The sequence below is a fragment of the Pholis gunnellus genome (genome assembly GCF_910591455.1).
Source record: "Pholis gunnellus genome assembly, chromosome: 22".
Taxonomy (NCBI): Eukaryota; Metazoa; Chordata; class Actinopteri; order Perciformes; family Pholidae; genus Pholis; species Pholis gunnellus.
The window spans coordinates 14,489,533-14,501,423 of NC_136549.1; the positions used below are offsets into that span (position 1 = coordinate 14,489,533).

An 11,891-nucleotide genomic window follows, 5' to 3' on the forward strand; every position below is an offset into this window, starting at 1 on the left:
ATAGAGCAACACACTTGACCTGTAACCTTTTCCTGCAGTAGCACCTCCCTGCACTCTAACCCTGTTGGCTGAGTGCACAACAGGACGCTAAGGAGCAAAGTCAATTCTACACATAAACTTCGTAAGTCAAAAGAATCAACCCTCAAAGCTGCAGCGCTTGAAGCAGAATGTGTGCTCGACAGTTCAGAAGTGTATCGACATTAAATCCTTTTTCTGTCTCTGCACATCACAGCTTTTAGAGGGCATATTCAAGTCTCTAAAGAGATTGTTAAACTATTTAAATTACCTTCAAGAATATTGATGTTAGGATTATAATTTAGAAACTATATAAAGTTCCCTCGGGTTTCAAACTGAACTTTAATATATCGATCATAAAAACATGTTAAGTGTTGTAGGAAATAGAAGAAACAGCTCTCCCTTGTGGTCCCTCTGAGTACTGCAGTAATGACTGTGCAAGTGTGTGTGTCATGTCATCCCAGAGTCAAGTTATTAATAATATCCATTCTCTGTCAAATCAGCACATGATGAAAATCTGATGAAAATCACTTCATTTCCTCTGATTTCATGCTCGACCTCTACGGCCGCGGCGTAATCTCATAGCATGTTCCTGTGTTGACACTCAGGAACACATATGTGAGTGAGCGATTCATGGAGTGCAGCCATGGAAAATGACATGAGTGACATTTGGAGCGCCGTACGCAGCCGCGGTGGTGGTTGGTGAAATACAAGCCGCTGCTGGAATGTCCACAATGTTTCACCGGAGCAGAGACACAGAGCTGCTTGTAGTGTTTTACTCTCTCCAGTGGTAGAATACGTATATTTTACAATAAGTATATATTGCTACTTTCACACAAGTAAATGATCCGTATACTTCTCCCAACACTGGCGGTACTTGTACTTTACTTGGTACATTTTATAGTTTATACTTCTACTTCACTACATTTCAGAGGGAATTATTGTACTTCTGCTTTTAGTTTAAATACATTAAGCTGAGAGAATGCAGGACTTTTACTTGTTTGTTTTTCTACGTTGTGGTTCTGCCACGTTTCCATCAGGGTGTTAAGATTCTTCCACTGCTGACCAGGAATAGCAATATCTTTAGTTCTTCTATCATCAGTATTTTAAAACATAACGCTCAAGAACAGAGCGAAACGATGATATACTGAGCCCCCACAAAGGAATCATAGAAGAGAAGAACAGTTAGATATTTCATATTTATTTGTAATTTAACAAAGAGCGCATTAGAGCAGGTAGAAGTAGAAAGAAATCTTGGTTTAGGAAGTAGAGAATGTAATCATGAGAACAATACTCACAAAGGAACTGTGGATTGAACAAATGTATTGCCTCTGTATAAGTTTAAAAAACAGACGGTTTGGTCACACATGAAACCCCCCTCCTCCCCCTCACGAACAATTAGAGGCCATTTGTTCCCAACTCTGGTGTCGATGGTGTAATCAAGGGTGTTAATGATGACTCACATTTGGAAGGAAAGAACAAACAGGTACACACAGCGCTGCCTCCCAACTAAACACACGCCCAGGGAAGTACAAAGAGACCCCAGAATGTGATCAAAGACGGACAAAATGTGCGTTTTGAATTCCTAAACTCTGCAATAATTTGTTGTTAACGGGTCTGTTTTTGTTTAAAGCCTCGCTTTAATGCAGAAAATCACATTTTAAAAGGATACTTTTACTCTGCTGTGTGACTCAAACGCAGTAGGCATGAGTGGTTACAGCGGCGTCACATGATTAATGGCATCAGCTGACCTCTATCAGTTTCTAATGTGATCTCCACACCTTGTTAGCTGGACACAGCCTAGACTGTCACATGATGAGTAACTTGACCTTTTATTTTGATAAAAAAAACATCTTTTCTGTAAAAGAAAATCTGCAATCTAAAATGAATAATTTAGCCGTATTAAAATCCGATGATGATGCATCTGTAAACAGTTGCAAACCCACTAAACAATGACTGATCAGTGTTCTAATGATGGAAACAGCTCTCGCCTTTAGATAGTGTTACTCTGTGTGATAACCGGTTTAATTTCTTCAAAAATAATTGTGTAAAAACGCTACAATAGTGTGAGATAGTCATCGGTTTTTGCTGTTTTGTTTAGCTGACAGTGTCTTCACATTTATCAGAAGTAAGAACTCCTAAGGGACTATATTCCTTCACTATTATATCCTATTACGCCTCCTGCGTTAACTTGATGATAAATATGTGAAGACATGGTCTCAAAGAAACAGAAGAGGAAGAAAAACCAAAAAAGCTCAAACTTTTATACAAAACAGTGAAAGATTTAATGTTTATGACAGCATGGAAAGAAAGAAAACTGCTTAAATACCACTTCATGTTGGACTAATGCAACATTAACTGTCATAATTAAATATGTCTCATTGGGTATGCTAGCATGTATAGAATAAATGGGCATTTACATTATTTACAATCTCATGTACAATATAAAAGCTGCTTGGTCCTCAGATAACAGCCGAGTCTCCCTTCAGATGTGCACGCAGCGTGTTCTTAGCTCTCTCGCGGTGCAAATGCAGCTGGTGTTTGGTGAAAGCAGGGCGCGCCGCCCGTGGCAATATATCCACGTCAAAGTTTACTTCACAGGACGTGGTAGACGGGCCTGGATCCGGGGCTCTCCGGCGTGCAGGGCTGCGAGTCGGAGCTGCCGGGGGAGAAGGTGGCCATGTCTCTCAGAGCCGGCGGGCCGCAGCTGGTCTCCACCGAGGACAGACGGTCCACGATGCTGGAGAGACACTCCAGACTGGAGGCTCCGACGGCCTTATCGCAGGAACTCTCTAAGAAGACGGAGGACAATATGTTTATTCAAAAGCACACACACAAAAAAACAATAGGTTTGATCATATCTTTATTCTTTTTATAATATCGGACTCCCAGAGGCAGAATATAATTCATTTTTTAGGTTTTTAAAGCACTCCTCTTGCACGGATGCGTGTCCTATTCACATCAGGCTGCTGTCAAAGGGTCTTACCGTTCCTCGCATATGAATAACTGTGGCTGTAGTTTACATTCAGATGTTGCCACACTGGACTGTTGCTGTCGGCCTGCAAGGAAATGGGAAATCAACTTTACCCTTGAAGTCTTGCAAACAGAAATGTGTTATGGTTGCATGAATATAAATATATATATGTATGGGACAGGAAGAAGCAGGAAAAGCACAAAAACAAGCGATGCCCTTCACGATATTCTGGACAGGCTAATAAATCCTAAATTCCAAAGTTATGGGCTTCTTTATTTCACTTCCACCTTAAAGCCAAAGTGGCAGTATGCGCTCCCTTCCCCTGCCAGAGCTCTGAGCGTGCCGAATCGATTGTATCAGTGGAAGCAACACCAGTTTGTGCAAGATGACACTTTCTCCTAGTAAATCTGCAGAAAATCCTGGCAGCGGTGCAGAACATGCAGTCAGGATGGAATGCAGAAAAGCGCCCAGTTTTTTTTCCTGCCAGACTTCAGTAAGGTGGATTTAGCTCGGTTTATTAGGGCTATAAAGTGTCCGGTGGTGGGAAAGCCATTACTCCATCCAGCACGATAACTTCTTTTATATTCGCTGATACACTGTCACCTTCAAACTGTTGTTGAGAACAACTAATTCAGCCTGACCTTTAATAACAATCATCACACACAGACACTTGTAGGACTACAGAATAGGTTTTTAGAGAAGAGTATGACATGCATGGAGATTGAAGCATTGTAATTGAGGTCATTGGGGCAAAACAAGACTCTTTGATGAATAGGTTTCTAGAATAAGAATCCAGGCTCTATTTTGAAATGAAATACTCTACACGGTAATGAGAAATGGCACCAGGGCTTAAATGTAAGACTCCGAAGATACTTCGTTCAACAATAAAGGCCCTTTCAGGCGAACTTCCTGCAAAATGAAGTTGTCCTGCATGTAGTTATTTCCCTGCCTGACTTTTGTTTTTTAGAGCCGCAGCGACCTGCGATTTTTGCACAAGGAGGCTGAACATGTAGATCAAAGGTCTTACCATGCCGTCAGAGCAGCTGGACAGCGGGCTCCCGGGCTCCGAGCTGCTCCCTCCAGGTAGGCCGTAGTAGTTTTCCACCTGTTCTCGTAGCAGGTCCTGCAGGCTCTCGATGTAATGGATGGCGTTGCGCAGGATCTCCACCTTGGGCAGACGTTGGCTGGGGTTGGCCGAGGTGCAGCGCCTCAGAGCCTCGAAAGCGTGGTTGACCTTCTTCAGCCGCCGGCGCTCACGCATGGTGGCGGCCCGTCTGCGGTCCACAAAGTTGGACTTGCGCTTGCAGGCCTTGCAGGCCCACTGGAGGCAGTGTCCCGGCTGGTGGGGGGCCCCGGGGATCCTCACATGCTCGTCCTCCTCGGAGCCATCGAGCTCCGCGCCGGGGCCAAACTCCAGGCTGTCCGGAGAGGAAGCACACGCGTCGTAGTAGACCTGCGATGGTGAGAAGACGTCCATATTTGCTGAAGAGAGAAGTCTAAATGGATGGAGAGATGGGCGCGAGGAGGAAAGAAGGAGTGGGGTGAGAGAGAGAGAGGAGACCTCTGAGTGATATGAGGGGTCTGTTGCCCCAGGCCCCCCTTTTATGCCCCCAGGCCAGAGCCCAGGGCCCACATTGGCCAGATCTAATTACCATGGCCCATTGGCCCAGCCAGAAGGCAGGCTGGGGTTAGCTCAGCTCCCTCCCTGCCCCATCCCCAACCCACTGTCTCTCACCCCCCAGTACCCTGCAGAGTTTCCCACATCTGCACTTACTGGTGTTTTCCTACTCATCACCACTCTCCTGTTCCAGCGGCTCTTCTCCTGCAAGGCCACGATGAATACAATGCTTGGGAATGCTTCAGGAGTTCGGGGGGGGGGGAGGGGGGCGAGCGAACATTTGCAGCCTTAATCACCACACGAGCAAGTGCTTCGGTTTCGCTCGATTCATCTGTAACCGGCAACAAACGAAAGTCACACTTCGCCATAAAGACATACATTATAAAAGCGTGTGTTTTGTTTTAGTCAAACTGTGCAGAAAAAGAGGGTGACCGCTCGTAGGAGCATGCGGGCCAACTTTTACTGCGCAGACAACAGCGTTGCAGATGCAGCCCAGCTGCAAGGCAAGGTGTAACATTTCAAGCCCTGTGAATTCACGTTGCAGTGGTAAGCCCCCTCTAAAACACCCCGGGCTCATCACCGAAGGTGCTGTGAACGAGGAGATCCTCCCTGTTTGCCTCATTTAAAAAACAGCAATTACACAATTGACACCGCTGCTCAGCTCCCTGCGCCATTTTGCTCCCAAAGACCAAATTTTAACCATTAAAAGTTATTGACACAAGTCAAGTACTTCAATTTCAGCACACAGCAGATGGCCATTATGGTGCATGGGTTGCTTTAAGCAATGAGGAATGCAAAGTTGTGTATGCTTATTTTTTTATCATTTTAATAGAAGTGAAAATAAAGTCATATTGGATATTTTACATTGACAGCAGTGCATATTAAAAACATGTTTCTCCTCACATTAGTAGAGATATTCTGCCTCAGTCTGCTTTGTTTCACGCTGCTGACATCTGTTTCTGGGAAATAAAGATGGCCACATAGTAAACTGCTCTGGAGTGAAGTTTAATTGTCTCTCTATTTGCAGAATTAGAGGAGGGGGGGGCTTTTCGCAGCTCGACCCCGAACGAGCCGACTTGTTTAGGTAATTATGTTGTTGACAGCTTACAAGGATACAATGCGGATATTTCTCACAATGTGTCAAAACGTTTGGCGATCCCCCTTCTCTGGGAACAGCGCGCACCTAAGAAAACAGCGGTACCCGCTGCCTCTGAATGGCCGTCGGGAGTTTGGAGTAGGCACAGCTGAAGAAGACATCGGGCTCGCCCGCGCTTGTTGGCTGCTGAGAAGATCAAAGGCTGTTCAGGCTGAGAACAACGTCGCCAACGAGAAAACCTGCTATCAACCCGAGAGCTGATTGCGGCTGGAGTTAAGATTGGCGCAGCACATGGTGGGACTGGGCTAACTTCTATTGGCGCAGTCGTTACGCGCGGGCCTGCAGAATCTGGTCCCTTGGGAACTCTCTTGAGTTTGCTTTCTTGTTGTTCTCAAGGGTCAGAGACAGAGTTAAGTGAAGGGCAGGAGGTGATCCTTTATGTCCATCTCCCTCACGTCTGAAAACCTTATTTCTTCTAAACTGCCTCGCGCTGTGACTTAATATGCTGCTCGTTTGGTGCAACACAAGCCCCGCGGACAGAGAGGCAATTTGTCACTTACATTCCTGCAAAACAAAGCTTCTAAAGCTCCTCCTCGCGAAATAAAAGTTAATCACATTTTGATTTTTTTTTTTTTTTACTGCCAAAATACTGGGGTGGAATTTGAGTTTTAAGATATATTAAGATAAGAAAAGATACAATAAGATTAAGATGTTTCTGTAACTATAACTTCATTAAAAATATATTAATTCAGAATCAGAAACTAATATGAAGTATATTAAGTATGTTTGCACATGGTGGCTAGGTGATTGGTGCAGGACAATACACACTGTGCAATAGTAAAAGACATTATTGAAAATAAAAATATGTAAATTTACAAGAGAATATGATAAACAAACAACTTAAGAGAATGTTAAAATATGTCTGTTATTTAAATGTCGTTAAGTTCATTAGATAACTCAACAGAAATGTGAATAAATAAAGTTTAATACAAAGAAATCTCTGGGGTTTTCCCCCCACACATAAATATTCCTTTCCACACAAGAATAACTGTAGTGAAACAAAAAAAACATTTTGAGTGGCAACAGCATTTGTTTGGCAGAGAACAGAAAGAGGTGTGCTGCCAGCTCCGTTGCAGTGAATCCTTTTCCTAGCAGGATATTCAAGGAGAGTCTGGATAAATCAGAGCATTCAGCCTCCAGGCTTATCCCCCCCGTCCCAAAACTGCTCGCCTTTCATCAGCTTTGACTTTTAAAACACTGCCTTCACAGCCAAATGAGAATTATATGGTGTCGTCAGTAACACTGAAATCCCTGTAAAGTTAGAAGAGAGAGAGTCGGGGCTCGCAGAGGGAGCTGTTTCTTTGTGGGGTCTGATGGAGCAGACATAAGAAAAACAGCTGGATATTGAGCTTTTACAGCAAATACCGGTCTTGTAATAGCATAAAATGCAGGTTTATATGCATATGTGTCAAGAAAATATTAAAATTTTAGACAAATACTTCGTTTACAAGGACAAACTGTGATTGTTGTTGTTGGGTCTACAATTTAGGTCAAACGCAGTCATTAGCAAACAGACGTTAAATTAGCAGATACCCATGGAGCTGCAGCATGTAGTGAGGTAACACTGCTGTGAGTGGGCAGGAGCCCATTAAAACCACATTACTGTTTAGAGGTATCACATTTCTGTCTGGTTTCTACAGAAAACTGGATATTTGGTAAAAGATATGAATGGTTCTGTTGAAAAGGGACACGTGGGGATTACTGCAAGCCCCTAATTCAGCTCAGTGATGGAGCAAGTAATCATATACTTTACTCCAATACAGATATGTAAATATACTCCATGACAAGTAAGTCCTGCTTCCAACATTTTACTTAGAAATACAGAAGTATTTTCAGAAAATTGTACTTTAAGCATTAAATGTAAGAGGACTTTGTAGTTATGCAGAACGGCCCAAAATATTATTTATATTTTCAGATCATTATTACTGATACTTAACCACTGACAACTATACAAATACTTCCAACACTTCCTTCTTAAATGTAGCAGCGTAACAGCAAAGCTTAGATTAGAAAACTTTATTTATCCATAAAAGGGTAAAAAATGACTTTTTGTTTACTTCTGCCAACTCTTTTTCAAACAAAACATTGATTTAGTTTATTGAGTATGTGCTAAACATGTTTACTGTTCATTGTGCTTGTTATTCTTGTTTAGTTTTGTCATTATTTGTTACATGTTTGAAATAAATCTACCTTAAATAATCTAAAAATATGTCAAAATACTTCTCTTATACCTCAGGAACATGCACGTATTACATTTCATTTAAAAGTTTCACAGCTGCGGTCGAAAAAGTCCTTTTAAATCCTCCTGTGGAGCATCTTGGCGTCTGGAAGCGCTCACTCAACGCACTTTTTAGACACTAAACACAGAAAAAAAGGGCTGACCTTCAAACTTAAGCATGGTTTGAACTCTCCCTGCTGCTTTGAAATAGCTTTGTTTTCCCCTCGTTCGATGCTACATTGAAGCTTCTAATAACTCTGACACATGTGTGACACTTTGCATGGACACATGTGTGTAGGTCTGCAGGCCTGAGAGATGAGGCAGAGTCCCAAAGGTCAACCGGGGCTTTGTGTCATCCACAGAGATCTGAGGGAGACCAGCACATCATCAACAAACGCCCCCCCCCCCCCCCCCCCCCCCCTCTCATGTCAATACACGACAAACAAGACTCAATGGATTTCCATACCGTTATGAGCCAAGTGATGATGAATTAAGACCTAATGGCTCAGATAACTACATTATCCCAGTGGGCTTTGGACTCACACGCCTGCTGCCCAAGATCCATGTCCCCAACGTACGACATAGAGGAGAGCCCCGCTGTGTGTGGAGGGGACTCAAGTTACTGTTGTGGGATCAGTCCTGCTGGAGGCCAGCTGGAACAAAGAGAAGCAGCCCAAACCATTCCAGGGTTAAGCTTATGGACTTCTAATAGCCGTGAATGCTGGGGGAACTGGTAGACCTTGAACTGGTAATGTGCTTTTTTTTTTCCTATTTCAGTGTAAAACACAGAGATACAGTGAGGAACAGAGTCACTTTATATTTGCAGGAAAAGGGTTCCTGAGTTGAAACTCTAAACATGTCATTTCTTTCATGTCGATTGTGATTAAAGATACTATATGTGGTCTGGTGCTTGAGTTGCCTCTGCTTGTCAAACACGATTCAAACACTTTCCTTTCCTTCATGCCCTTGAAGAATGAGGAGTACAATGATGTAGATTATGGCAAAAGTTTAAAGTGTAACTTCACCCCAAGGTCTAAACCGGAGTCCACCCCCTGCATTTTTGGGGGAAAAAAATGTGGGCAATGGCCTCAGGGATGAAACCACGCCCACTATGTATGTGCAATATAGATACTTCATATTTCCAACCTCATATGTGCAATAATGTGTATCCAACCACTCAACCCAGTCATATTGTATTTTTGTTTGTTTGAGATTTACTTATTTATTGTACCTTTACTGTTGGACTATTTGTTGTACTTGTTCTGTTTTCTGTATTGTTTTCTACTGATGTCTCTTGTTGCACTCTCCACTTTGCTGCTGTAATCCTGCAAATTTCCCCACTGTGGGACTAATAAAGGATTATTTGATCTTATCTCATATTTTGTGTGACAAAAGCCTCAACACAGCGTTGTACATCGTTGTAGCACAAACCCTGGTGCCTCTGTCTCCAGAGTGGCCATCTGCTCTCCTCCCGGCTGTGGTCGCCTAGCGGCGGAGAAAAGGGACCCAGTGCTGCCGCTCATTTACTGTAACCAGTGTAACATTGGCATGAAAGCGTGCTGGAGTTAGCTAGCTAACGTTAACTAGCTAACGTTCGCTAGCTTACTGACAGCCGCTAAATGAGTAACATTGAACAACTTAATACTTCACGCTGTTCTCATGCAGCGTTCTGGGCGACACCTATAAAAATGATTGATTGAATGATTTGTCACGTAACGTTTGTACTTAAGTAACGCGCCACTTCTGTAGTTATTTTAACTCAAACCACAATCTTTTCCTAAAACCTAACTAAGTAGTCTTGTTGCCTAAAGCTAAGTTGTTTTCTGTGAAGATGGAAGTTTATTCTGAAAAGACTGAGCGGAAATTGACCTGTTGCTGGACGCTTGTAAAACAAGCCTTGAAAATTAGGGCTTATTTAAAACAGTTGATGGTATTTTGAGCCACTTTAAACCATAAAATGCAGATTTTTTTTATAAATTTGGTAAGGAATGTTAATATTTACACCATACAGCATTGATGATTTCATTAAAGTGCAGTTATACCATTTAGTTTAAAAAAAACGTTTAACTGTGCAGTTATTCTTTCATTTATTGTCTTGGTCAGTTACATATGTACAAACATTTAAATACAATATTAGCTTTCATAAAAGAGTCTATCTGTTTCTTAATATAAAATAAATAATATCTAAACATCACTTTATTATAAAATATGTACAAATGTGTTGCTCCTGCTGTACAAATGAAGACTACATAACAAACAGAAGCCAGAATGGCTAAATATAGTGGAAATAATTTAGATATAAATAATGAAAATTCGAAATTTGAAAATTGCTGTCTAGTCGAGCTCTTCGAGTAAGTTTCAGTTTTCTGAAACGTCCTCGCTGAAGTTGATTTTGTCGTCATTGGTGATGCTGTCCACGATGGAGGACAGACGCAGGAGGCTGGAGGCCCCAGAAGACTCGCTGGTTCCTGAAAACAAAGGACATTAACAATAGTTTTCTTTTATGTATTTAGTTGCTGTTGGTCGTAGGTGAAGTTTGACAGATGTACCTTCTCTCTGGTTTATCATTGCTGCAGTGGAATGGTCGACAGACGTCGGCCAGGTTTCGGACGACTTTTTCCAGTGATACTCGTGACTGGCCACCTGTAACAACACACAACGCATGTTATCCATACATGTCAGTTAATATTAAACCTCATGCATAAACATATATAGTTTGTCAAATTGACAAACTGAAAAACATTACGCAAACGGGTCAACATACTTTTGATAGACATAAAAACCCAAATAAAGATGACTATTATTTGAAGATCAAAGGTATATCCGAACAGGAAAATATATAAAGTGACCAAACATTAACCCCAGTGACTTAGTGAATATTATACTGTTTGTCCCAACTGGAATACAAGTCAATAAACGTAAAAATGATGTCATTAATAGCACCACAGACACCTTACAAGTCCATGCAGAAATATTATAGATGTAACAGATACAAAAGGGGAATAAAAACACATCATTGAGTCATCATGATGTCATTATAAAGTCATGTGAATGCCACAGGCCTACTGACAGACTCCGAAGGTATATCATGGGAACACTGTGAGGATTTTGAACGATATCTTACACTGTGTTCTTTGAACTTGTGGGATGATCCGTTTTGCGTTTTCTCCTGCTCGTCCAGCGTCTGCAGCAGGTCCTGTAGCCCCTCGATGTAGCTGATGGCGCTGCGTAAAATCTCCACCTTGGGTAGCCTCTGGTTGGGGTTGGCCACGGTCTTCCTCTTCAACACCTCGAAGGCCTCGTTGATCTTCTTCAGCCTCCTCCTCTCCCTGAGCGTGGCGGCCTTGCGTCTGTCTGTCGGCGCCGACTTCCTCTTGCAGATTTTGCAGGCCCACATGAGGCACTGTCCGTCGCAGTGCGCACGGAGACCCGGGGGCGCGAGGACGTGCTCCTCCCCGCTGCTCTCCCCCCCGGTCTCGGACGGGACGTTATCCTGGCCCGGGGACAGCGGGCTGTCATTGCCGTTGTAGAGAGGGGACACCCCGGACATGTCCAGGTGCTGTAGTGGTCCATGATCCCCTTCTTCCAAATAGCGCAAATCATTAAAAAGATAAGGGTTGGTCTCAAAAAGGTCCATCATATTGTTGCGCCCCTCACTCTGTTTTGACAGTGGGACTCTGGCATTTGAACAGAGCAGCAGGGACACAAGTCACCAGGCTTATATATAGAATGTGAAACTCTACCCAACGCTTTGGCTGCCACACTGCGTCTTCTTTTTTTTTCAATGGCTCTTTACAACCATACTGACTTTGTGCAGGGAATGCATATACATTGAGGTTTATTGAAATGTCATCTCACGTTTCATGACAGGTGCTTCAAATATCTACATCCGGACAAAATGGCAGCACAG

At 42.8% G+C, this 11,891-nt stretch overlaps 2 protein-coding genes across 2 annotated transcripts; both read right to left on the reverse strand.

The window, feature by feature from the left end:
- Positions 1-2,490: 2,490 nt before the first annotated feature.
- Positions 2,491-4,475, reverse strand: myf5 (myogenic factor 5). The gene is made up of 3 exons (XM_079183832.1): positions 4,017-4,475; positions 3,002-3,074; positions 2,491-2,807 (listed from the first exon to the last, which is right to left on the reverse strand). The coding sequence occupies exons 1-3, from the start codon at positions 4,464-4,466 to the stop codon at positions 2,611-2,613; spliced, it is 720 nt and encodes a 239-aa protein (XP_079039958.1). The 5' UTR covers positions 4,467-4,475; the 3' UTR covers positions 2,491-2,610.
- A 5,670-nt stretch (positions 4,476-10,145) lies between these two features.
- Positions 10,146-11,645, reverse strand: myf6 (myogenic factor 6). Its single transcript, XM_079183831.1, has 3 exons — positions 11,106-11,645; positions 10,531-10,624; positions 10,146-10,449 (listed from the first exon to the last, which is right to left on the reverse strand). Exons 1-3 carry the CDS (start codon positions 11,619-11,621, stop codon positions 10,340-10,342), a joined length of 720 nt encoding a protein of 239 aa, XP_079039957.1. The 5' UTR covers positions 11,622-11,645; the 3' UTR covers positions 10,146-10,339.
- Positions 11,646-11,891: the final 246 nt, after the last annotated feature.